This window comes from Brassica napus, chromosome C7 (genome assembly GCF_020379485.1).
Source record: "Brassica napus cultivar Da-Ae chromosome C7, Da-Ae, whole genome shotgun sequence".
Taxonomy (NCBI): Eukaryota; Viridiplantae; Streptophyta; class Magnoliopsida; order Brassicales; family Brassicaceae; genus Brassica; species Brassica napus.
Window position 1 is genome coordinate 52655503 of NC_063450.1, and position 27443 is coordinate 52682945.

At 34.8% G+C, this 27443-nt stretch overlaps 3 protein-coding genes and 1 pseudogene across 6 annotated transcripts; 2 read left to right on the plus strand and 2 right to left on the minus strand.

The window, feature by feature from the left end:
- Positions 1-210: 210 nt before the first annotated feature.
- LOC106407140 (putative L-ascorbate peroxidase 6) lies at positions 211-2372 on the plus strand. Its single transcript, XM_013847941.3, has 10 exons — positions 211-465; positions 590-692; positions 779-894; positions 971-1041; positions 1315-1357; positions 1429-1525; positions 1595-1678; positions 1752-1876; positions 1956-2022; positions 2141-2372. Exons 1-10 carry the CDS (start codon positions 297-299, stop codon positions 2241-2243), a joined length of 978 nt encoding a protein of 325 aa, XP_013703395.1. The 5' UTR covers positions 211-296; the 3' UTR covers positions 2244-2372.
- Positions 2373-4109: 1737 nt separating this feature from the next.
- BNAC07G43780D (protein WVD2-like 5) lies at positions 4110-7195 on the plus strand. Of its 4 annotated transcripts, none has more exons than XM_013851762.3 (9): positions 4110-4362; positions 5089-5298; positions 5367-5612; positions 5690-5730; positions 5818-5889; positions 5983-6079; positions 6154-6225; positions 6289-6390; positions 6464-7195. In XM_013851762.3, exons 2-9 carry the CDS (start codon positions 5095-5097, stop codon positions 6917-6919), a joined length of 1290 nt encoding a protein of 429 aa, XP_013707216.1. In that variant the 5' UTR covers positions 4110-4362; positions 5089-5094; the 3' UTR covers positions 6920-7195. The 4 variants fall into 4 exon arrangements, with proteins under 4 accessions (XP_013707216.1, XP_013707214.1, XP_013707215.1 ...); XM_013851760.3 differs by having other exon boundaries at positions 4164-4362; positions 5980-6079; XM_013851761.3 differs by having other exon boundaries at positions 4187-4369; positions 5980-6079.
- A 2520-nt stretch (positions 7196-9715) lies between these two features.
- Positions 9716-14311, minus strand: LOC106410233 (cellulose synthase A catalytic subunit 1 [UDP-forming]). The gene is given in 14 exon segments (NM_001316291.1): positions 9716-10401; positions 10478-10828; positions 10900-11096; positions 11179-11446; positions 11528-11740; positions 11832-11957; positions 12038-12175; positions 12258-12603; positions 12716-12982; positions 13065-13254; positions 13334-13448; positions 13531-13706; positions 13784-13979; positions 14217-14311. Coding segments are annotated over 14 exon segments (3252 nt in total). The 5' UTR covers positions 14298-14311; the 3' UTR covers positions 9716-9813.
- Positions 14312-23250: 8939 nt separating this feature from the next.
- Positions 23251-26457, minus strand: LOC106410097 (annotated as a pseudogene).
- Positions 26458-27443: the final 986 nt, after the last annotated feature.

A 27443-nucleotide genomic window follows, 5' to 3' on the forward strand; every position in this document is an offset into this window, starting at 1 on the left:
TAATTAAAATTAAATCAGTGTTAAAATGAAAATTTTCTTTTTATTACATAGTTTAACTAAACTACCTGTCGTTTTAATCTACTGTCATAGAACAAGTTGTCGCTTTGTGTTCTTTTGAGTCCTCACGCTTTCCAAATGCGTGCCGTGTTCTCACTCCTCTCTCTGAGAGCAGAATACTGCGATCCTATTGGCTACAACGTTTTCTTAATGTACGCTTGTGCGTAGACAATAAAACTCGCCGATACATTAAAAAAATCAAGCTGCCGCTCTCGGTGATTCTCGTCCCACCGTTAAAGATGACGACGACGACTGCGTCTCTGTTTTCACGGTGCCACTCTTCTTCTTTAAACTTCAAATGCGAACTCGAATCTCCCGCGAAAACACGACTCTTCTCTCCTGCGACAGGGAAACACGTTGTTAGATCGTTAAAAGCATGGCGTGTCCGTTGCTCCTCCGATGATCCTGGTATAGTTTCTCATTCTGTTCCACGGCTTTCTTTTCTTGTGGAGTTATTACTGATCATACTGAGATATGTTCTGCTTCTACATGTTTGACTAGTTTGTGTTCTGTTTCTGCATGATTTGACTAGGTTCGCGTCATGTATACGTCTCCAGTAGAAGAAACATGGTTGTAATGTTGTCCACTGTACAGCTTCTGTCTCATTTGCTTCCGCCAGATGGAAAAGCAGCTGAGTGAGTTTGATGCAAACTTATTCTTCATGTTATAGATTTAAATTTGTTGTGCTAGATTTTAGCCAAATCTAACTGTTGGGTTTTAGCATGTATCCACTGATGAAAGATGAGATAAGGAGAGTGGTGACGAAGGGTAAAGCTGCTGGTGTGCTTCGTTTAGTGTTTCATGATGCTGGAACCTTTGAACTCGATGATAACACAGGTATTGTTGGCATGACTCTCTGATACTAATCAATCTCATTCTCAAAATCTTACTTAAGTGGTGTGTGTAATTTCAGGTGGCATCAATGGGTCTATTGTTTATGAACTAGAGAGACCTGAAAACGGAGGTTTGAAGAGATCCCTTAAGGCACTAAACCCCTCTATCTCTCTTTTTAGTTAGTGTGAGCATTGGCCGGTCTTGAGCATAGGCTAGTAAAGCATTGGTCTATGTCCCCAAATATTTTAGGAAAAATTTATATATATATATATATAGCCCCTAACCCTACGTTTTCAAAATAAACTTTTTTTATATAAACTTTTACTAAATTGTTTATAGTCCCAAAATCTTAGGACCTGCCCTGAGTGTGAGCAAATAAAGATGTAATTTCACATATGTTTTTTTTTTTTTGGCATTTGTTAGGTTCTAGAGAAAGCAAAGATTAAGGTTGATGAGGTACAACCAGGTAATTTCTGTTTGAAAGTGTGTCCTTGTTATGCCTTCGTGGTGCTAACGTTCTGAACTGTGTGATGTTAGTGTCTTGGGCGGATATGATCGCTGTCGGTGGCTCTGAAGCAGTCTCAATGTGCGGCGGCCCAACGATTCCAGTAGTCTTAGGAAGACTTGATTCAATGTAAGCACGTCTCAGTCTCTGGTCTTTGTTTCTATATGTTTAACAGGATGGTCGTTTCATGGTTTACAGGCAACCTGATCCAGAAGACAAGTTACCTCCAGAATCCCTCAATGCGTCGGGTTTAAAAGAATGTTTCCAAAGAAAAGGATTCTCGTGAGTCATAACTTGTGGTTTCTTTAGTACCAAAGTTTTGTAACACTTAACATCACTTGGGGGGTCATTGCAGGACCCAAGAACTCGTTGCCTTGTCTGGTGCACATACGATTGGGAGTAAAGGCTTTGGAGATCCATTTACTTTTGACAATGCATACTACAAAATCCTTCTTGAAAAACCTTGGAGATCTACTACATGTAAGTTGTTATACTCTAAGCTGAGGAGTGTATCTTTACATAGTTTTCTTAATTTATCATGACTTTACTTGGGTTGCAGCCAAAATGACGAGTATGGTTGGGCTTCCTTCGGATCATGCCCTCGTGGAGGATGATGAGTGCTTAAGGTCAGTCCTTCTTACTTTGATCATTTCATTATCTAACTTGTCAAGTACCATTTAAAGTAGAGGATGAAGAGTTTTGGAGTATATTGAACTGATATAAGATTCAATGTTTGATGCATAGGTGGGTGAAAGAGTATGCGGAAGACCAAGACAAGTTCTTCAGAGACTTCACCAATGCTTATATCAAACTAGTTAACTCTGGTGCCAAATGGAAAACATTATGATGTCTAATTTATCTTATGTTAGTTCATAAACATGCCCTGAAAATTTTGGGTTGTAATGCTTATTTAATTATTTTTCCTTTTCTATATACATGATGAATATTTCAACGAGGACACTAAAACCATTAGCTATGTGTTGTTCTAAGCATTTTAATGTTGATTCATGTGAATTTTGACTACTTATGTTTCGTTCATGTAGGTAATAGGCAAGACGGCATCTCTTAAGTATACCAAGTATATTAGTTTTGAATCTTTTGAACAATAAGTTTTTAAAAATTGTTAATCCCAGTAAGATATCACTAATTGAGCTTTAGAATATAAAAAATGGGATAAGATGGAGATGATGGAATGAGAAAGTTTTGGGAAACATCAAGAAAGGAAGGGTGTCACTATTGTTGCTGTGCCTTACCCTAGTCACGGGACCAACTTGTCTCTTAATAGAATGGTTTCTGTGTCTAATCACTTTGCTTCCTCTTTAATCACTCTTTCTCAGTGCTAATCAGGATAATCATACTTCTTTAATTGTTAGTAGTTACTAAACTATTACTATTAGAATTTTACTTTACAAACACCTTGAGACAGAATTAACTATATATTGGATACGAACGCATGATGATGTATGTTGAAAATAAAAGCTTGCTAATTGGTTTCTAATTGTTAATTACTCTAGCTAATAAACTATACTATCTCCTCGGTGGTCAACAAATGAGTACTGCTGCTTTCATCTGGTTTCTTAAAGAAAAGTTTCATTTGCATTAAATATTTTGGCCTACCAGGAGCCTTTGGGTGTGTTCATGTGGGTGCATGTATTTTAATAAGAAACACTTGTGTTCTTTGATTTGCATAAAAAATGGGACAATGATGTACTTTATTATAACTTCTCATATCATCCAAATTTTAAAATATTATTGATTGGTTAGGAAAAGAAGTAAGCAACTAATTACCTGATAGTATCATTATATTGGTCTGAAAAAAAAAACAATTTTGTTACATATGATAGTTCACCATTGTCAATTTATATATGGAGATGATTTTATGACCCATGTCTAGAGTAGTCTGCATGCAATGTATTAAAACTGTTAAACTTTTGAAACCATATCCTTAGTTTTAGAAACAATGATATATTTAGATGAAAAGTATATATAGATTCCATGAGCTGGCTTTAGTATTTTTTTTGGACGAAAGGTGTTAATTAACTAGATGCCTAAAGTTCCCATTTAAGAGTCAAGTATGTTATAATAGTGTGGGGGATGATAAGGTTCACCTTCATAAAGCGACTACTCAATAAAAGATCTATTTATATAAAAATGTCTTACTATATGCGTGAAAAGAGTTAACAAGATAATTGAACATATTGAGGACTGTTGTGCTGCACTGATTCCACAAATTTTGTCTGAAACTATTTATACATCAGTCATTGACTCATCGCACATATATATGCATCCATTACATCATGAACCTCCAAAAGAAAAATTCATTATTATTTTTAAGTTTCTTGTACACATTTCCGTTTACTAATCCTCCAATATCCTGAAATATAAATTTTTTACCAAATCTGGAATAAATTCCTTGTAAAAAATAGAACAATTTACAGTTTCATATGATAAAGCTGAAAGCTCGCAATATACTCTTTGTATACATTAATTGTTGGTTTATCTTTGAAGTATAAAAGAAGAAAAGCAAACCATCCAAAGTTGATGACAGTCACAGAAAAATCTGATTCAGACTTCTGATTGTAACAGCAAACTTAATGTGGATAAAAATAAAAAATATTATTAGTGATAGTAAATGGTATAGACTTCCATTAAAAGAAAAGATTTTAGAGTACCACAAAACTTCTCCTCAATCCCACGATCAAAATAGTAAACCGTAATTATCGCGATGACGTGGCGATTAGATTTCGAACCGCCGCTGTAATAAAAATAACTAAAACGTTTTGTCATTTTTCTCCCTTCACAAAAAAAAAAATCTCAACTTGTGTGTGTAGACCGAGAATCCATCCATCCTCAGAAACCCCAAAACCAAAACCAAACCAAATCTCATCCTTTTTCTTCTTCTTGCGTTCCTTTTATTGTTGCTTTCAATGGCCTTTTGATTTGTTCTGGTAACTGCGTTTGGTGAGGTAAGATGTGCGTCTTACTGTTCTCGTTCTTTCTTCTTCTCTTTGTCTAGTGTTATGAATCTGTGGAACTTATCAGCTTCTCTGTTTCCATTGCTTGGTCTGTATATCGGTAGATCGTGTTTTTATGCTGTCACTTACTGATTTGCTTCACTACAATGACTAGTTAGTGAGCTCGAGATTTAGGTTTGGTCTGATTCAGATTTGCTTCTTCTTCTTACATATAATATTTGCCTTTCTCGGATTTGTACACTTGGATCGATGAAGCTACGGATCCATTTACATATGAGTGGTTTTAAGTCTGGGTATTGGACAAAACAAGTGTTTTTGTAATGTACCTTGAATCTTGCTCACTGACACAATGTTGATAGATATGTTCTCTCGAGGAAAGTTATGTTCTTTGTTGGTGGGTTTACGTTCGGTGAAGTCACTCTTGTCTGTTTCTGAAGAATCACTTTATTTGGTGTTTGAGTTTGTAGCTGCTGCTTATATGTTAAGGTCATATTTGTTCACTTGTTATCTTCTTCACAAGAGCTAAACAAAGTGCTTTTGTAATGTAGCTTGAAGCTTGCTTGCTCACTGACACAATGTTGATTGATATTTAATTCACTTCATAAAGTACTCTGCTTTTGTGTCAATATATGGTTCTTGTCTGTTGATTGATTTACATGATAATGCATGGTTCAAGTGAGTGTGTCTTCACTTATATCAGTGTTGTTTGTTTTGTAGTTTACTATGGATCCTGAAAGTACAATGGTGGTTGATGGGACTAGTGACTCTGCTCTTCCAAATGGTGGTTTAACAATGGAGAATGTCTGTGTTGAAGGAAATGGTGTTGCTTCTGGTGAAACTTTGGATGCTAATTCAGAAAGTCAGAATGAGAACTCAGGAGACAGTTCCACTTTAGATGCTGTTGAACAGCCCAAAGAGACAGCTGAGGTTTGTAACTCTTTAATGGTTAAAATACTCGCCCCTGTCAGATAGTTAACGTTTTTGTTCTTTTGTAGGGCACACAAGTTGAGAGTGTAGATGGGTCAAAGTATGTTAATGGCCAAAAGTCTCAACGGAAGCTAAAGCAGGAGAAACTCTCAGGTGGTAAGAATGTTCCACCGGTTCTTATCAAAAAGAAGAAAGAGATTAAAGGTGGAGATGCTAAAGTGGCATCATCTAATGGCTCTGTTGCTCCTATTGCACAAACAACAAAGTCTCTGAAGAGCACATCATTCAATGGTAGAGCGTCTAAGGTCACTGAGGTAATCATCCCTCACATCTTTCTTCTATGCTTCTTTGCTTTGGCTTATGCATACTTTTTTCTTTCTTTTCATATCAGCAAGGGAAGCAAGACCGTGCACCAGCTGAAACCGCCACCGGGTAATGAGTCTGCTAAGTGTTCTCACTAATCTTTTACTCACTAATCAATTGTTGAAGCTAGAGATTTGTTTCTTTCTTTTAATACAGGGACAAGGTGAAACCAAAGCTTCAAAAGAAACAAGTCCAGGAGACATCTGAAGATGATGCTCAGTCTTCTAAGTATTTGTTTCACCTTTTTAATTACCACCTCTTCTTTCTTGTGGCTCTCATTTTAGCATTTATGTTGATTATAACTTTATGGTTTCTTAGTAGCCCAAAAGCAGAAGATGGCAAACCTCGTAAAGTTGGTGCACTTCCAAATTATGGGTTCAGTTTCAAGTGTGACCAACGTGCTGAAAAGAGAAGAGAGGTTTGCGTTTTAAGTCCACTCTCCACAAACATGTATTGTGAAAATAATTGTATCTCTGCTTTCATATGGTGCAGTTCTATGTTAAGCTTGAGGAGAAGACTCATGCGAAAGAAGAGGAGATTAATAACATGCAAGCCAAGTCTAAGGTTGTCGACCCTCTTCTTTGTCATATAGTGTTCTCGACCTAAAACTCTTTGGTACTGTCGCAGGAAACACAAGAAGCTGAGCTTAGGAAGCTAAGAAAGAGCTTGAACTTCAAAGCCACGCCCATGCCTAGCTTCTCTCAGCCGCCTAAAACAGAGTTAAAGAAGGTACTTGTGCTCTATCTTCTCAACCATGATCTCACCTTTTTGATGAAGTACTAATTCTCATTGTTATTTGTAGATACCACCAACAAGACCCAAATCTCCAAAACTCGGGAGGAAGAAGACTGATTCTGAAGAAACTCAGACCCCTCGTGTCTCTAGGCTGAGCCTAGATGAGAAAGCCTCTAAAGATAGCCCAACTGCTAAGGGAACTGTGCCAACGGTTGATCTCAAGAAGCAACCCTTGCGCAAATCACTTCCGAGATTGCCATCTCAGAAAACAGCTCTCCCCGATGGAAAACTCGCCCCAGCAAAAGCTGCAACAACCTCAGCTAAGGTGAAACCTGAAAGAAAGAAAGTTGAAAAAGATGCAGAAGCCCTGAAGCAGTCTTCGGATCCCATTGATGAGGAAGCACAAGTGACTGTATCGGCCAAGGCAGATGCAGAAGATTCACATGAGGTTGCATCTCCAAGGATGGATGAAGAGAGAGCCAAGTCCATAGAGGTATCTGAAGTGGTTTCTGTTGAGCATTAAGACTCATAGCTTGCATTAATTAAGGAGGACAAGAGGAAAAGTAACCGTATGATATTTATTATATATGTACTTTCGACCAAAACTTATGTGAGAAGAAATGGGTAAAAGAGTGAAAAGAGTCATATGCGTTTGGTTCTAAATGTTTTTGCTTTTTGATATTTCTATGTTTTTAATCTTTCAAGTTGTGTTTTTGATGTCTAAGCTCTTTTCTGTTTGATGCTTTGATTCTTAAAAGGTGAATATTCAGGAGATTATGCGTGCGCTTTGTTTATTCTCTTTTCTATTCTTCTTCCTTTTTTCTTGAAAGATATAAAAAATGTCATTGTGGTTTGTGGTAATTAGTGACAACTGACATTGTGTTATTTATTGGAGTACATGTGAAGCTGTTGTTCTGAAGATAAGGTCAAGCCACTGTAATCATGTTTGGTTATTTGTTTATTGCCAAGAACTGAAGTTTTTTTTCTGTTTATCCATCGACTAAGTAATTTCTTTAAACCTCATTTTAAATCTCTTAAAAGCAAAAAGCTTTTTAGGATCAGATTCGGTTTGGTTTTTCGGATTCAGATTTTTTTTCCAACCCTAATTATGCCTAAAGAAAAGTACAAAAATACTTAAAATAAATCTGGGCCAATTTCCATCGGATCCTAGCATACCTAGAAAAGCAAACTACAGATTCCTAATACAATGGTATAAATCATGTGGCCTGATGTAAAATCTTGTGACGCCAGTAAAGTTGCACAATCCAAATAACAGCTTCTATAAGAATCATGGCCGAGGGCCTCTCCGGTTTTTGCTTAAGAACTTATCTTTCTTATTGATTGGACGATTTGATGAATACACTTACTTGCTCCCTAGCTACCTTAATATATTTGTGAATTCAACTCTTTTCTTCGCCATGTTGATGGGTACGAGAGAACACCGAACCAAATTGAAAAAAGAAATGATTAGTAAAAATCTTGAGAGCGTGATGATCATGTGGATCCTCAACAATCTATGCAGAAACAGAAACATGTTAGGCAGAGCCGGCCAAGAGGAGAAGCCATGCTTAGAACACACAGTCCGAGAGAGCATAATAAATTTATTAATAAAGGTTATATAAGCAATATTAATGCTTTGACGAATATACTCATTATTATTATCAAATAAATACAAATTATGTTTACATATAAACTTTAATAAAATTAATAAAAATATAAGTAAAAAATAACAAAAACATAAGTAAAAATAATAAAAATATGTAAAAATTATATAAAGTAGAAGTAAAATATTAATTTTTTAAATGTGAGATTTTGTATTAATAATTTATTTTAGTAAAATATAATTGACTATAGTCAAAACGCTGGTGATAATATTAACAAAGATTGCTATACAATTAACTTCGTAAAATTATCTTTAATAATTATTAATAGACTTGAATTAGTTTAAAAATTTGTGTGATATTTTATATTATATATTATTTATATATATGATATTAGAGAAAATGTAAAAAAAAAATGTTATTAAAAGTTTTCTTAGGGCATGAAAACAGATCGGATCACGAATATTTCCAAAAACCTGGATATCCAATTCTTGTCCACCCTTAATAATCGCATGAGAACTTGTTGTTTTCAAGACAAATTGACCGTTCACTTGTTCAAAGGTAGAGGATATAGAATCACTTACTAGCTCCCTAGCTACCTTAATATATTTGTGGATTCAACTTTTTTCTTCACCATGCCGATGGGTATGAGAAAACACCGAACCATATTGAAAAAAGAAATAAACAGTGAGAATCTTGAAAGCGTGATGATCATGTGGATCCTCTTTCCATGCAGAAACAGAACATGTTAGACTGAGCCGGCCAAGAGGAGAAGCCATTGCTTAGAACATATAGTTCGAGAGAGCATAATAAATTTATCAAATAAATAAAAATTATGTGTACATATAAACTTTAATAAAATTAATAAAAATACAAGTAAAAATGAACAAAAACATAAGTAAAAATAATAAAAATATAAGTAAAAAGTATATAAAATAGAAGTAAAATATTATTTTTAAAAAATGTGAGATTTTGTATTAATGATTTATTTTAGTAAAATATAATTAATTATAGTCAAAATGTTGGTAATAATATTAACAAATATTGCTATACAATTAACTTCGTAAAATTATCTTTAATAATTATTAATAGACTTGAATTAGTTTAAAAATTTGTGTGATATATTATATTATATATTATTTATATATGATATTAGAGAAAATGAAAAAAAAAATGTTATTAAAAGTCGTTGGACATGAAAACGGATCGGATCACGAATATTTCCAAAAACCTTGATATTCGATTCGTGTCCACCCTTATCCTTAGTAATCGTATGAGAATCAATCACTTGTTCAAAGGTATAGGATATAGAATCAATCATTTTGATCAATCACTTGTTCAAAGGTAGATGATATAGAATCAATCACATTTTGATCAATCACTTGATCAATCACCCTTAGTAATCGTAGAGGGTATAGAATCAAATCACATTTTGATCCACAAAATCATTTACGTGAGAATTATTATCTTTAAAAATCATATATAAATCTCAATTGTTGAATAAAAGTTTGTATTATAGTGAAAGCGCATACATATGGACTCCTTCGGACAACAACAAAGCTCCAACATTACAAATTCGAGTCTAACAAGTTGAAGCAAAATAAATTAAATATATAATAATAACAAAGTATCACTTGTGCCTCTATGTTTCAAAAGAGATACATCATCACAACGCTGACAAGTACCAAAAACTTCACAACTCTTGCCCCTAAGAGAAAACTAACCGCCTGGTTCACTCACTTGGTTTTGGGGCTTAGAGGATTTAGAGCGTCCCATTGCTTATATGCTTGCTTACAAAACATATATATAATAGGGTCTAAAAGACACCTCCTGGGACGGCAGTGGGGTTGGCCTGGGGAGTGACAGAGACAAAGGGATTGATCCTGACCCAAAGCAACGAAAAGATGGACGCCAGAAGAACAGACCAGACAATGACAATGGTTGGCGTTCTGTTCTGTCTTCCCATTAGACCTTTCAAGAAAGGGTAGAGATGGGCAATGACCCACAAGGCGAAGAAAAGCTTCCCAAAGAGCGGTCCCCATGACTGGTACCCGCTGTTCACAGCGTAAGAGACACCAGCCACAATGCCTATGAGGTTCACAACTAGGACAGTCGTCGGTGGAATGAGAAGAGCTGTCCATTTGAAGATGTAAAGCTCCGCGAAGTCCCCATCTTCGTCCGAGGCTTTCGATGTGACAGTGAAGTTAGTGTCGATACCCGCAAGAACCTTGAGTAGACCTTGGAAGACTGCGAAAAGATGAGCAGATGTTCCACCAATGACCCAAAACTGCTCGTTCCTCCACCAGTCCTCAATGCTCACACCGCTCCATCTCAGCTCTAGAACTCCAGTCACAGCAATTGAGATGAAGAGAAGAATGAACCAAATACTCGCGTAGTTGCTTATCTGCAACAATGTTGTTACAGATGAAGATTTAAATAAACGCACTGGCATATATAGGAGTGTGGTCAGTTTTACGAACCTCTGGTATGATGAACTTGTCAGTGATGAGGCAAAAAGCGGGAAGGATACAATAGGCGATGAGAGGGAGAGCTGTAATAGGGTAGACAATGGTGTTGATGTAAGCGAGTCTCTCCAAGAGTCTCAACCTTCCTGTGTAGCCATACCAGATAGGGCAATGTCTACTCAGGAGAATCTCAATAGATCCCAACGCCCATCGAAGAACTTGGTTCAAACGATCAGAAAGATTGATTGGTGCAGATCCCTTGAACGCAGGTCGTGGAGGATTACAGTAGATTGACATCCAACCCCGGGCATGCATCTTGAACCCAGTAAGAATATCTTCTGTCACAGAACCATAGATCCAACCAATCTAAACAAAAAAAAAACAAATAAGATGTCATCAGAGAGGTGAGAAAGGGAACATAAAGTTTGAGAACTGACCTCTTTCCCCCATTCAGTCTTGTCTTCATAACCACAGCTGATAACATGAATAGCCTCCTTGAGAAGAGTAGCAGGATTGGTCGTTGGTGGAATGCCACCTTGTTCCATGAAGGTAGCCGCAATAAACACTGGGGACTGACCAAAACGCTTCTCCACACTCTTCTGGGACATTAGAATAGACCTCTCATCATCATATCCTGCACCAAAAGAGAATTGTAAGATTATACCATCAAATGAAGAAGCGATGTGATTATTACACTATAAGCTCAAAATCAGAACCTTCAAAACCCTCCTCAATGTCATCCATGTTGAAAAGTGGAGCATTGGAGTCACTTCTGTTGATGCCTCTCCTCTGTTGATCATAGTTATACTTCTTGCTCTTCTTTCCTTTCTTCCTTGAGCCGCAACAGCTCTTCACAATGATATTTGGTTCCAGATCTTCCTCAGTCAAAACAGGATCATACCCATATAGAGCTTGCCTATTGAAACAACAACCAGTACCCACATATACTGGACCCTGGATACCATCTAACCCCTTCAAGTTAATCTGCACAAAGTAACAAACATCTAAGTCAAATATGAACAAACGGTAAAAGAAAGTGTTTGAATGGAGGGGAGTGAAGCTTACATCGAAGAAGACTATATTCCTGTTGGCGTAACGATCGTGCAAGTCAATACCATCGAAACGCTGTGGGAACTGGACATAGCAGCACTTCTTTCCATAAGCAGGGTCCATAAGGAAGCACATGGCTTCTTTAATAGCCTTGCTGTTGTTGAAGTAATGATCACAATCAACGTTCAAAAGATAAGCTCCATTGGTCAGAACAGCAGAAACACGGATCTGTCAACGTAAAGAGAAGCTGAATCAGGAGAGAACAAGACGAAAGAATATGAAGAAGATAGCTTCCTAGGCATTGAACAAGAGAACAAACCAGTGCATTCATAGCTCCAGCCTTCTTGTGGTGTTGAAATCCAGGCCGCTTTTCACGAGAAACGTAGATGAGCCTAGGCAGCTCATTTCCATCGGTATCCAGACCTCCACTGTGGCCTAAGAACACCTGAAAATTGAAACAAAACGATGCACCATAAATAAAATATCCTCTAAGTTATAATAATTTAAGGGATTGAATCATTGTACCTGAATCATTCCAGGATGATCTCTAGTGTTGTTACCAGGCCAGGGAGTACCATCCTGCATCGTCCATCCTTCTTCAGGGATCTTCTGTGCTTTAGCAACAAGTGCATTGATCCTCACCTTAAACTCTTCATACTCTCTCTGTCATTACAAGCAAAGAAAATTTTAGAGCCAATCTCTAGTTTTTTTAATGTCTGAGAAGCTGATTGATTTTTCAAATGACCTTCATAGCTCGTCGCTCTTTAACAAAAGAAGGCTGGATCTTGTCCTTCAAGTAATCTATCTTCTGTGCAAAGTAGAACTCAGGGGCCCTGGGCTCAATGCTAAACTTCTTGCAAAATGGCACCCATTTCTTTGCGAACTCGGCAGTTTCAGAAAGAGATTCGAACGTTAGCATCGCTGCACCATCGTCTGAAACATAACAGGCCACTTTGTCTACCGGGTAGTCCACGGCAAGAATCGAGAGGACTGTGTTTGCTGTAACAAGAGGAGGCTCTTTCAGTGGGTCCACCGTACTAACAAAGACGTCAACAGGAGTTAGCTGTGATGGTTCACCGTCTCGATCATATCTACAATATGAAACCATAAACAAACCATTAAATATAGTCAGTATAATAGCTTAGCTCCATTCTCAACAAGCACTTCATTAGACAAGTAGGATGCATAGACCTAAAGACCAACCTTATAGCGAGACGGTCAAGATAAGTCTCTCGGTTAATGGGGTACCATTTGGGAAACTGATCGAGAAGCCAAGAAAATGCAAACCAGATCTCACAAATAACTGAGGTCAACCACAATGGATAAGCATCTTTCACAGGGTGAGTTGTACGATACTGCAAGAAGAATCCCAAGATGATAAGCCGGAGAATAATCACAACCCGGTAAGGTGTGAGATGAGAAGGCGGGATAGGAACAATACGGCTCATAGGCAACCTCGTATCATCAGCCCTGTTAAGTAAGAGATCCATAATTTGAGTAAATAATAACGCTCAAATTTGAATAAGATCTATGTCTTAGTTCTTGAACTTACATTTGGAGTTCTTCGCCGTTGGAACCAGTCCCTTCAATTTCACCTCCTTTCCCTTCATGGTATTTACCAGTCATCTGTACCATATTCTTCTCTTGCTTCAGCTTCCACCCTTCAACCCTTTCTTTCCAGTCAACATTTCCAAGACCGTAAGAGTTCAAGTCTTTTGAAGGGTCCACGATTCTTACAGGGACTGCAAATTTAAGCACAAACTATCAGTAAGTGTTCATAAAAGAAGTTGTAGGAAAGAATAGGAATCACATTGAACTAACCAGGTTGCCGTGGATCAATATAAGGAGATGAAATAGCATTCCTGTCACCAGGACCTAAAGGACCTGATGTAGTACGCACAGATTGTGTATCAGGCGTGCGAATTTCCCCAGAAACCTGTGTAGCAAATTTAAAAAAAAAGGTCTAATCTTAGAGATTTATCCAGTAATACAGATCACTTTAGATGTAGATTCATTACCGTATGGCCATGGGTGAGAAGAGGAATTGGTTGAGATTCATGTCTAGAAGAGGAAGAGAACTCTTCACCATGACGTTGTTGGCGTCTTCCCTTGTTAGCTCCCTGAGTGTAATTAAACTCATTCTCAATATCATCAACATCATCCTCATCTTCATCTCCTTCAACACGAGGACTCCCTGCAACAATCCAAAAAACTTGTTCAGCAACAAAGACTAAATAGAATAAAAAGATCCAAACAAAGACTAGTACTGACCCCTGAGACGTCTGTATCTAGTCTTGCATTGAGGACAACACTGAGTTCCATCTTTCCTCTCGTACTCGTAGCAAGGACGACACACAGGGAAGGCACATTCATTGCAAGCCACAAAAAGATCTCCAGTTTCAGTTAGCCCAGCGTTATCACCGCAGATCTGACATGTATGTGGATCCATATTCTTCAAAGCTTTGGTCTGCATTGAGTATCATTGTTAGTTTATTGAGTATATAAGAAACTACTGTAACAGATCAATGCAGATCTAGTTGAGCTATAAGTAAAGTAGTAAACTTTGAGAGCTAAAGATCTATTACACAAGCCTTAGATTCAAGAAGATCCTAAACTGAAATCCACAGATATAAAAGGAAAGTTTCTATCTTTAGCAACTCAAGATCCTAATGGAGGAATCTAGATGAGATCTAGAAACACTAACCCCGCCGTCAGATTCGTGACGGATCCGAACGAGCTCGTTTCTCCGGTAGGAACCAGCGACCAAGCCGGCACTGGCCTCCATTGCTGATGATGAGTCAGATCACACACCGACAGAGAGATGTTCAACACTGACACTGTCTCTCTTTCTTTCTTTTGATCTCTAAGCTTCAAACACCAATCTGATTTGCCTATTTTATCTCCGTGTCTGAGTTTCTTTTTTTTTTTAAATATATTTTTTTTAATTGACAAAGTAGATATTTCACCGGAGATGGTGACGGTAGCCTCTTCGTCTCCGATATTATTGGCTCAGCTCGGCTCGGATTATCTATAGGTGTTCTTTTATAAAAGCCGAGCCGTTGGCTTCCCCCACTAGACGAGCCAGCTATTGTGTGACGTGGCCAGATTGTATAAGAAAGAGACAGGACAACAAATCTGATATCTGTCGGTGGAGACAAGACGATACTGTAATTAGGTTCAAATTGTTAAATTTAAAAGTTATGGGCCAAATCCAAACCAGCTAAAATAATATATATCTTTTTTAACGGATGAGAAATCAATAATTCAGTGGGGTTTCCAAATACATCAGTTCATAGTCCATAATATGGACCTCCATATCATCGCCCTACTGTTATTTTAAATAAACGCTAATGAACAGGCCCAGCCATGAAAAAGTTGGGACTGGAAACACCCAAAATTATGGGCCTGTTATTTTAAATAAATAACTTTCATGAAAAAATAAATCTGAAGCCAAATTGATTCTAAATTGCCACCTTATAGGAGACTACCAACAACTTTAATCAACTAAAAGACCACACTCACACTGCCCACTCCGCATAGCAAAGAAAAACTTTGAGAGTTGTTTAAATCACAAACACGAGAAAGCAAAACCCTTCACCACATATTGACAAGCTAGCACCAACGCAAAACTTGATATGTTTTTGTAGATGTCAAGCAAAGTTGCGAGATGAACTTACATTATTACATATTTACATTCACTTAAAGCGCCAGATGCAACTATAAAAAAAAAAGCCAAAGAGAACATAAGTACCTTGTTATCAGTAAGCATCTAGTTGCAAGAATGTCAGTGGTTGTGGAAACTAACACAAGTATATGACTAATTGCAAAAGTAAAAGATTGTACAATGCCAATTGCTTAGTTTCATGCATGGCACTTAAAGATAGAGTTTAGAAAAGAGTTCTCCTGTTAGAGATTCATACTTTATAAAAAATATTTTATAAAGGCTTTATAGAAAGTTAGAAACCCATGTTAGTTCTTTTTTCTGTCAACCCATTTCATTTAAAATGGAAAAGCCCAAAACAAGGAAGTACAAAGCAGCTCAAATCAAACCCAAATCCATCGATACATGTTTATAGAAGATAAGATCAGCTAAAAACTTATCCAGTGTATTGAATCTATTGATAAGTGTTAGAACGGAAAAATGCCTACGCGTAGACATGCATGAGATAGAAGAAGCAAAACGATCGGTGCATGATGGTGTTAGGAAATACGCTGTCAAATTTTGCGGTAAACCATAATTTATAGGAGCGGAAAAAGAGCACACAAAATTGTTAACGGAGTTCGGCCTATGTTGCCTACGTCTCCGGACCTGCTACAGATCTTTTATTATCAACCCGGAAAATTTTTACAAGCTCTCAACTCACACCCGACCCCAAACACGCTCAAGAAATTACACTTAATTTCTTATAGAGAAAGATTTTCTCACAAGAAAGATATTTTTTTTTCTCTCTTGCACTCTCACTTCTTCTCTTCTCTTGTTCTCTCTCACTTTGTTTTGGGATGATTCTGAACAATGAGAGACATCATGTATTTATAGGAGAGCTTATGAGAGGTTGGTGAGAAGTAGTTGTTGACAAAACTACCAAGCCATTCTTTTTGACTTTGTTTTCACCATGTTTCCATTTAACCACATTTCACCGTCCATCATTTTTCACATGTGCTTTGACTAACAATCTCCCACTTGAAGACTGATTTCAATCTGTCTTCACACCTTGATCAATGTAGCAGGTCTTCCCAGCTTGTTACTCCAACAAACCAACTGAGGTCAACCTCAGTTTATCATATGGCATGACTTTCATCAACACGTCTGCCAGATTCTTGCTTCCTGGGATCTTCTTAAGAACCAACATTTCATCTTCCAACGCCGATCTGATGAAATGATACCGACGATGTATGTGCTTCGTTCGAGCATGGTAAACCGGATTCTTTGCCAAATCAATGGCACTTTTACAATCACAGTATAACACACTTTTCCCTTGGTCATGGCCTAGCTCTTCTAAAAAAGACTGTAGCCATATCATCTCTTTTGTTGCCTCCGTTTCCGCAACATACTCAGCTTCACAGCTTGATGGAGATACAATTTTCTGCAACTTTGAAACCCAACAAATTGCAGTACCGCCAAAGGTGTAGACATACCCGGTTGTGCTCTTCGTGCTGTCAATGTTACATCCATTGTCAGCATCAACATATCCCTGCAATCCCGTCTTAGACTTCGTGAAATATAGCGATGAACTTGGATTTCTTTTTAGATATCTGAAAATCCATTTAACGGCTTCCCAATGTTTCTTTCCTGGATTGCTCATAAATCTGCTAACGACTCTCACTGCATGTGCAATTTCTGGCCTTGTACATATCATCGCGTACATCAAGCTGCCAATAGCAGAAGCATATGGAATTTTATCCATATATTCCATCTCGTCTTCCGTCTTTGGAGACTGTTCTCTGGATAACCGAAAGTGACTTGCCAGGGGAGTACTAACTGGCTTTGCGTCATCCATGTTAAACCTTTTGAGGACTTTCTTCACATACTCCTATTGTGATAACTTAAAACCTTCCTTGCTTCTACTGATTCTCATCCCTAGAATCTGTCTTGCTTCTCCAAGGTCTTTCATCGCAAACTCTTCTGAGAGTTTCGTCTTTAAGCTATTGATCTCGTGCAAGTCTGCTCCTACTATCAGCATGTCATCGACATATAAGAGCAATATCAAGTAGGACTCTTCAAGCGTCTTGAAGTAACAACAGTGATCAGCTTCACACCTCAAGAAACCAACGCCTTTAGTAAAGCTGTCAAACCGTTTATACCACTGTCTTGGAGCTTGTTTTAAACCGTACAAACTCCTTTTCAGCTTGCATACAAGACTTTCCTTCCCTTTGATCTCAAAGCCTTCGGGTTGCTTCATATAAATTTCCTCATCCAAATCACCGTGAAGAAATGTCGTCTTCACATCCATCTGTTGAAGATGCAGATCTTCTTGTGCTACCAGCCCAAGAACCGTTCTGATGGTCACCATCTTGACTACATGAGAGAAGATTTCAGTGTAGTCAACGCATTCTTTTTGTTGGAATCTCTTCACAACAAGCTTCGCTTTATAGCGTTTACTCCCATCAGGTTCTTCTTTTATTCGGTTCATCATTTCCGCTATTCCATTCTGTTGAGGCGTTCTAGGAATAGTCTTCTCCATCTTGGTCTCATTATCAGCGCAATATCTCTTGAACTCGTCGCTGATGTACTCTCCACCATTATCAGACCTTAAACACTTCAACTTGAGATTCGTCTCAATCTCAACCATGGCTTTCCATATTGTGAAAACCGAAAACACTTCATGCTTGTTCTTCATGAAGTAAACCCACACTTTTCTTGTGGAGTCGTCGATAAAGGTCACATAGTAGTATGAACCTCCCAGCGATGCAACAGGAGCGGGTCCCCACACGTCAGTGTGCATCAGCTCTAACTTCTCAGATTTTGGCTATCTTCCCCCTTTAGAGAAACTGACTCGTTTCTGTTTCCCAAGGATGCAACTTTCACACATCTGATAATCCACTGTCTTCAGATCCGGAAGAGCGCCATTTTCCACCATGAGTTTTATTCCTTTCTCACTCATGTGCCCCAACCTACAATGCCACAACTTGGTCTGTTTGGCATTCTCGACAACATCAACAGTGTCTTGAAAACTCGTCATCATATAAAGAGTGCCTCTTTTATGACCTCTAGCCACCACCATGGAACCTTTCTTGATTCTCTAGGCTCCACCACCAAAATTAACATTGTGCCCCGTATCATCAAGTTGACATACGGAGATCAGATTTTGCATCAACTTTGGCACATGTCTAACATTCGTAATCTTCCACACACGCCTGTCTGACATCTTCAGGTTGATATCTTCAATACCAACTATGTCCAAAGGTAATCCATCAGCAAGAAGCTTCAACATACGTTTTGAGGCTGCTAGGTGCTCAAGCATGTACAAGTTAACTGATCATCCATTCCTCATTCTTTTCATCTCACTAACCATTATTGATGAAGTCATCACGGGTGCTCCTGAGATCAATTTCCAGTCAAGATTAGACTGTTCGACAATCTCTAAGTGAATGTGAACACAAACCTAGAACTCCTAGGTATATTATCATATTGTATCTGGGTTTATATTATGCTTCGATATCATAACTGATATTTAAACTCGCAGATGTAGTTGGGCAAATCTGTTCTGTCCAGGGCTCTGACCTCACCAAAGAAACAACTCGAGTCGTTATCCGTGTCCTCATTGATCCGTAAGAAACAATCAACACATAATTCCCTTTATATTAATGTCTATATTGTGCTAACATCAATCATCACAAATATTTCATACCCAAGATTTGTAGTCGTCTATTTATCTCTCTTACTTATCAATCTAATTTTATACAAATCTTTATTTTACGGCTTAAAAGATACCACAATAACCCAAACATACTAAACACCAAAAACTAGAATCCCAAAAAAAGACGAATCATTAATGATCACCTCTCTTCTTGTATAATCTTACAAATAAACTTCAAAACAAATATACCAAATCAATCAACTCAACTAAAATTCAACGACACATACATTGAGTCAGCTAAACAAATACAAACTACACGACCAACTATTTAACAAGTTACAAACTTACTTCCGCAGATGCTTACGAAGAAGACGAAGACGACAACCAAGATCAGTGAAATTACCTAAACAAAAAAGAAGAGTAAGTTACAAACTCTGATAAATACAACTAACAATGATTTTTGTTTACATATTACCCATCAAATAAAAGAGAAACAAACACAACCACGTCAGAAGATACAAGAGACAATCCCAACAGACACAAAGGCGGCAACAACATCTCTACATGCTCACTCCTCTTGTCTTATGAAAATAGTTTACATGTTCAATGTCAACAGGCCAATGCTATTGTCTTCTTATGAGAAATACATATATTCGTTTAAAACCCATTAAGACTCAAATCTAATTGTCATTCATTTTATAGTTATTTTTACAAGTCTTCATGTATTTGTTTTAAAGGTCCGGTAAAAGCAACAAGTTTAAAAATAAAAAAATATATAACCAACATAATAAGAATAAATAAAATTAAGCAACAAGTTTAAAAATAAAAAAATATATAACCAACATAATAAGAATAAATAAAATTATTACTTAATACACACAACTTACACAACTAAATTGGAAAAAAAATATTCAGAAACAAAAGGTACTTTCAACAACCTTAATATAATTTATGTAATCTTAACAATACAAGTAACAAATTAAAAAGACAAACAAACAATAAGTCTCAGTGACACAACAAGCAACACCACAAACTATATCAATCACATTACGAACACAGTTTAGTCTTTTATGAGTGGAGAACAGTGCATACACAGTTCATCATCACAACTCTAACCCTATAACAATAAAAAACTTGAAAAACAATAATCAACCCAAAACGCAAAATTCACAGCTACAATGACGTTAAAAAATATCGAGATGAAACAAGAAATCTGTCCACAACCCCGCGCTTGCGCGGAGGCAATGCCTCTAGTATATATAAATAGAAGAGTTTTTAGTTTTTACTCTCTCTCTTTTTTTTTTAACAACAGACGTTTCATTTAATTACTATAATAATCTGTTTAACAAAGTCAATTAAATTAAGGCAAATAAATCTTTATTTTGTTATTTAATATCAAGTATCAACTACTGTATATAATATGATTGCAAAAGTTTCAGCAAACCAGTCCCAAAGGGGTCCATGACAAGGCTAAGCTTGCACATTAACTGAGCTTATACTTAAAACGCTATTCAAGCATCATCAAACACAATTATCATTTCAACAAAAGTTGAGGCCCTCGGAATATCTCTCAACTCCTCGATGCTCAAGTTCTGATTTTCAAGATAGGGGCTCACTGAGATTCTTACCTTCTTTAAACATTTAGAGTTAGCTAGGATATACATCACAAATTCTTTCTCTTCTTCTGTGCCTCCATATACTCTATACTCAAAAAACTCCAGATGTGACGACAAGCATCCAGCAATAGAACTTGGTTGGTTCCATGAAGATGGGATCACATCTGTGTTAAATGCCTGAGAAGCAATGAAGGTTATATATTAAGCAAATAATGACTAGTATTTTAATCCGCTGAGGCTAAAAGAAGAGGCTGATATATATACTTACATAATCTACCAAAAGATCTTTAAGTTTTGGAGCATTTTTAAGTAAAAGTAAGAGTGCTTCCAGCCAGTCTGATCTAACTGGATATATCTATCTTATTAAAACTCAAGTACAAAATTAGAGTGTTTGGAGACTTAAATAGGACTATTAAAAAAATTTGGAGTGTTTAGAAACATGAATTGTAGTCTTTTAAAAAATTAATTTTGTTTGGAAACAAGGATAGTAGTATTAAGAAAAAAAATAATGGGCTTATGATATTAAGAAAAATAAAAAGTCCATCATATTATAAGAAACTATCTATCTGGCCCAGATTTAAAATATATGAAAATGGGTCAATCTAATTGCCTATAACTTTTTCTTTTCTAAACTAACCATAAAACAAAATTTAAAATTTATACACATATTTCAAATCAAAATAATAATTTAAATTTGATTTATATCAAAAATTGATTAAAAAATAATACATATATTCAAAAATGAATTTTTACTAAACTATTTTTCAATAACCATTATAAAAAAATGTTGTCAATATATATAATAAAAATACAATACAAAGCCCAATTTGAAATACCAACTCAAATTATGGTTTTTATATTTCATATTAAATTTTAATAAGATAGATATATGTAATTATTTATATGATGGTACGTATAAAATACTATTAATTATATGATTACTTATATGATGGTACGTATAAAATACGATTAATTATATGATGACAGTATACGATATATAATAATGAATAGGGATGAGATTTCGGGCACCAATACGGGTTTGGTTCTGATCGGTTTGTGTTTAGGGTTTTCAGGGTCAAAGATTTAAACCCTGTTAGGATGTTTCTAAATTTTGGTTTGAGTTTGATACGGATCTTTGCGGGTTTGATTCGCGTTTGGATAACCCATTTAAACTATTTTTAAAGTTTTAAATCATTATCTATTTTAAATTTCTCAAAATCTATAAATAAAATAATATATTACCTATAAATTTGAATAACATATGTCAGAATACCTAAGCTTAACATATCAATTGGCTTGATTTAAAATTTTGGATACGAAATCAATAATTATTTTAAGTATTTTTGGTGATTTGAGTATACTTTAACTATTGCAGATATTTACTTTTAACTATATATATATATTCAAGTATTTAAACCAATTTAAAAGTATCATTCTTAATGTTTTGTATACGTTAAATCTAAAAATAATTAATATATATATAAGTATATAAATCTATTTTTAGATAAATTTGGGTACCCGAATACTTCGGTTCGGATCAGATTTGGTTTTCTAAATAACAAAATTTCGAATAATTTGAATATTTAATCAATTTATGTTCGGGTTTGGTACTATATTTTCAGATCGGTATCGATTCTGTTCATTGGATTCATTTTGTAAAACCATAATAATTACATGAAAAACAAATATCAACATATTTTTCAAAATATACACCCGCACGCCTGCTAAAATTAAAGTTGAAGTTGAAGTACACATTGGGATTGTTTGGCAATATGAATAGTAGCTAAAAAAATAGTACTATTTAGAAACATGGATAGCACTAAGTTAGAAAAAAAATGGGCTTATGCTACTAAAAAAATTGGAAGTCCATTATATTAAAAAGTAATGGGTCTATGTTACTTGATATATATATTCAAATCAAAATAATAATTTAAAATTAATTTATATAAAAAATTCATTCAAAAAAAAATATATATATATATATTCAAAATTTGATTTTTACTAACATATTTTCCAATAACTATTATAAAAATGTTTTCAATATATATAATAAAAATACAATACAAAGTTCAACTTCAAACACCAACTTAAATTATGGTTTTTATATTTCACATTAAATTTTAAAATATAATATATGTGATTATTTATATGATTGTACGTATAAAATATTATTAATTATAAGAAAACTTATTTGATGGTACGTATAAAATACAATTAATTATATGATAACACATATTTTGTAACCTATGATGACACATATCGGATATATAATAGTGATTAGGGGTGGGCGTTCGGGTTCGTTCTCGGGTCTTTTTGGGATTTCGTATTCAGTTCAGATCTTTGAGGATTTGGTTCGGATTTGGATAACCAATTTAAATAAGTTTGGTTTAAATATTTGGATAGATAATTAATAATTATTTAATTTTTTTTGAGTTTTTAGTATTTTTTTAACTATTTAAGATATTTACATTTAACTATTTGTATATATTTTCAGGCATTTATGTGAACTTAAAAGTATCATATATATTCTGGATGTTTTTATATATATTAAATCCAAAAATAATTAATATATATAAGTATATAAATCTATTTTGGATACCCAAAATATTTCGGTTCGGATCGGATTAGGTTTCAGTTCTTCAAATACCAAAATTTTGAATAATTCGGATATTTAATCAATTCCGGTTCAGATTTAGTACTACTTATTCGGATTGTGATCGGTTTGATTCTTCGAATTCGAGTTTTTTGCCTAACTCTAAATAGTGACATAAAAAAAAAATAGCATTATATTTTTTTTTAAAATACACCCGCACGAGCGTGCGGGTCAAAATCTAGTTCTTAACTTTATAAGTCGAGAGAACTTGACTGTGCTAAAAGGCAAAAGCTGAAACGAAACAAACGACAACATATACAATTAATTATATGCAACAATGTAACCACAACTAACATGTTTGTTACACAGATAAAGAGATAGAGAGCTACCACTTGATCGGTGGTATGCAATACAAGAGACCGGACTGCTGAAAGATATGTTTTCGACTTGTCCATATCGGAGAAAGACTTTACATCGATTGATGCATCCTCAAGACAAGGCATATTCTCAATGGAGCAAGAGTCTCCAGAATGATCAGTGATGGAAAAGTATAATAACCCCAGAGTATCGATAGCCAAACACTTACCGGTATCTACTACCTCATCGTCATCTGGCAGTGACGAAATAATATCATCACTAACATACAATAAGCCTTGTAAAGAAGGAATTTTCACACTAAACTTGGTTATATTATCATCTCTGTTTCGTCTGTTTCGCTTCACATTCAAACAAATAAGAACTGGACAATGCGAAAAAAACTTTCAAGAGAAGCATCATCTCTATACACTACGTAAAAAAGGTTAAGAAACATGAGGGACGGGAGGCAAGAAGACGATGGGAAATCCAAAAGAACTTTGTGAGAGAGAGTTAGTTCCTTGAGTGTTTCGCAGGTGTAAAGGCTCTTAGGCAACCTGGTTGGACCTGTGGACCATGACAGCTTGAATCTTAGCACTACCACGCGGCGGTCAACAGCTTTTGCAATCCACTTTCCGACATCAATATCACTAGAACATCCCGGACCAAGTTTGATAAGCAAGGTTTTTAAGACAGGTGCTTTGTGGAGTTTCATTGACTTATCAAAAAAACACCAGCTAGTCTTCTTGCTTTATCATCATTGTCATCAACAACTTTATCATCGTCATCTTCATCATCATCAGAAAAAAAATCGTACTCAAGTTTAGGCAGGATCGTCCAGATAAAGCGCCATCGTTTAGACAAAAACATGGTGGCAATTGCATCTTTCATAGGTACATGCAACAGTATTCTCACAAGCAGATCTTCGGGTAAAGCGCTGATCTTATCTTCACAAACAGTCTCTTCAATTTTGTCATCAGCCATCTTCACGAGGCAAAACCTTAGGAGAAGGATTCAACGTCAGAAGAAACACAAGGAAATCGTTATTAACATGTCTACTACAAAGCATTTTATATATACCAGTGGGCGGATTTTTTTTCAAATAAGTTATGAATAGAATAGGTATTGTTTTATAGGAATTTTGAAAACAAAATATGACATATAGAAAAAATATCTTTCTTGATTTTCTATTTAATTAGTTAGAAATCTATATAAAAAATCTGAAATAAAACTTAAAAATCTCAAAAAATAAAGATAAGCACAAATACAAAGAAACACCCACAAAAATATATTTATCTCACCATTTAAAAAAAACTAGATATGGACTCTTGCTTACACAGATTTTGTTTGATGTTTTAATTTAAAATTACTAATTAAAAATTTAAGAACTTTAATTATATTATAATATATTTACTTTATAATTATAATTTATAAATTACCTTATTTGTTATTTTATATTTCTAATAATATTTATTTATTTATTTATTTGTGACAGCAAATTTCATTAGTAGTATAGCTTGATTAAAAACATATCCAAGTTAAATAAATCAATAAAATTATTTCTATGTTATTTCAATTTGCTTAAAAATATTATACTAATTCTCCACCTTATATATACTAATGTAAAATAAAATTATAATTTTATGATATAATTATTAAATATTCTTTTTGTAAATTGTGATGATGTTTTTTTAATCAAGTTTTTGTTGAGCAACTTAAACGTGATATGTATTTATTAGCTAATTATCAGATTTGTTTCTTATTTAAAATAAAATATATTTATAAAGAAACAAATCTTGATTTCTTATTTTGGTATAAGATATTTTTAAAATAAAATTATTATTAAATAATTAAATAGGTATAAATATTTTTTTTAGAATAAATCGTAATCTTGAATATTTTATTTTCATCTATCAAAATAATTTCATTTGTAACTATTTTTGTTTCTTGTTCAATTAGTATTTTATTAAAAAATAAAATAAAAAATATATATTATAAATTTATAATAAAATATTTTTTTGATGTATTCTAGAACGCTGAGAGCAACTTTAACGGTCAAGTTCTTAAAAACAGGTTCTTAAAGGTAAAATATTACTGTTTTAATTTGTTTTGTTTAAATCATAAAATGAAATCACAGGTGGGAGGAGATGTTACAGAGAGTTTCTTCCGGATACTAATTAAGGACCAATTGATGTGTTTTCTAAATAATTTTTTTAATTTATTTTCTTAATGTGGTTTCCAAGCCACTGTGTTCTAAGCGTTGCTTCATCTTATGGTCTTTTTGTGTACGCAGTTCTTGGAAACTTTGTCTCGGCCCTTAACGAGTTCTTCAAGGTATGATGTGATAGCTTTCCATAAATCTTACACCTTCTTGTTCAACATGGAGAAATACCCTCTTGCTTGTTCAAGGTATATTTGGAACACAACCGCTGATTACCAACAATCATCATCAATAACACAACAGCAAAAATCATAATCGAAACTAATTTCATAAGGATAGAAGAAGAACCTGATCGACTTTTCCTTTCCCCTTGGGCTCAATCTCGGATGAAACATCACCAACAACCAGCTCAGCCTCAGGCTCATCCTATTCCAAGAGATGAGAAAAAAACAGAATACATAAACACTATAGATGAGTAAAATATTTTGTCAATTTCTTAAGATATAAAACGCAAAATTAGTGAGTGATCATCTCGTTCTCTCTCGCTACCTCTCTTTCTCCTTTTTGTTTAATGTAACTATGATCAAAGTCAGCGTCGCAGCCTTGCATCTGTCTTGCTAAGTTGTGTTACGATTTGGTCAAAACTGCATGAGCATGTTATTAACAGTTAGTTTTTCATTGTGACATGTTAGTGCATTTTATTTATCTCTATGGTGAGGGGCATAAGAAAACAAAAAATCAACCAATCATGAGAATACATAAACCCCAAAAGTTTATGATTTGCCTTTTTCTGCAATCATAGGGCGCAGATAATGTCACGTGACGGTAACATAAAACAGTGTATGACGTTCGAAGTCTCTCATTATTCAAGTTTCTAAAATTGCACTTTTAGCTATATTAGATCATTTTCCGCGCTACGAGCGGTTAATTGGCCTCTAAATTTTATACACTTTAACGTTTTTTTTTTTTTTTTTTTGTGACAAGACACTTTAACGTTTAACATATAAATTAAGAAGGATGCTGACATGAGTTGATTTAGGTTGTTTAAATGTTACATATAAATTGATTTTGATTTTTCTAAACTGTAATAAGACTGTTTTATAGTTTTCCAAAATACCAAAACTAACTTTAGAATATATAGACAGTTTGGAATATATAGACAGTTTGGAAGACGTCAAAATGTTGCTTTTAGTTGGGTTTTCTTAAAGATCATTCTCTGAATTGTATTTACATTATTTTGCTCATGCACTAAACTTGACTTTTATCCTGCTTCATAAGTCTTTGATGATTTTTATTATAGTGACAAAGTAAAACTGTATTGTCAATGATAAAGCGAGCATCATCTTCCATGTACATAAAAAGTATTAATCGTAATGTGTTTTATTTTAAAGTTATTTTTTTGTCTTTATATATATAATGAATAATATTTTGTCATCACAATAATTATATATTTCTAATTACTTATGCTTTAAAACAGCTCTCTGAACATAGATGATGATTGGTTAGCATAGTGAAAACTTTACAATCGATGACCTATGATATAATTTTATGTAAGATGGAACATTTGTTAGAAATATAAAAGTTATGTTTTGCTTGTATATGTTTTAAAACAGGTTCAACTATGAACTTTGTTGTAGTTTTTGGATTGTGATTAATAAAATAATTCATTGCATCATGCGTATTTTTCAAACTACATTTGCTTTAGCTTACATGGTTAATTTACCTTTTTGTTTGGGTAAACTGGTGATATTGTTACCAGAAAGGTAGGTGATGTGAGCTTAGATGTTAAATACAAATCACATGAAAATGTATACAAAATATGATTTGGTGGATTTTAAAATAAATAATTAATATTTCTTTTACTATTTTGAAGATGAAAAATTCTAATTGAAAAACTTCACCATTAAAA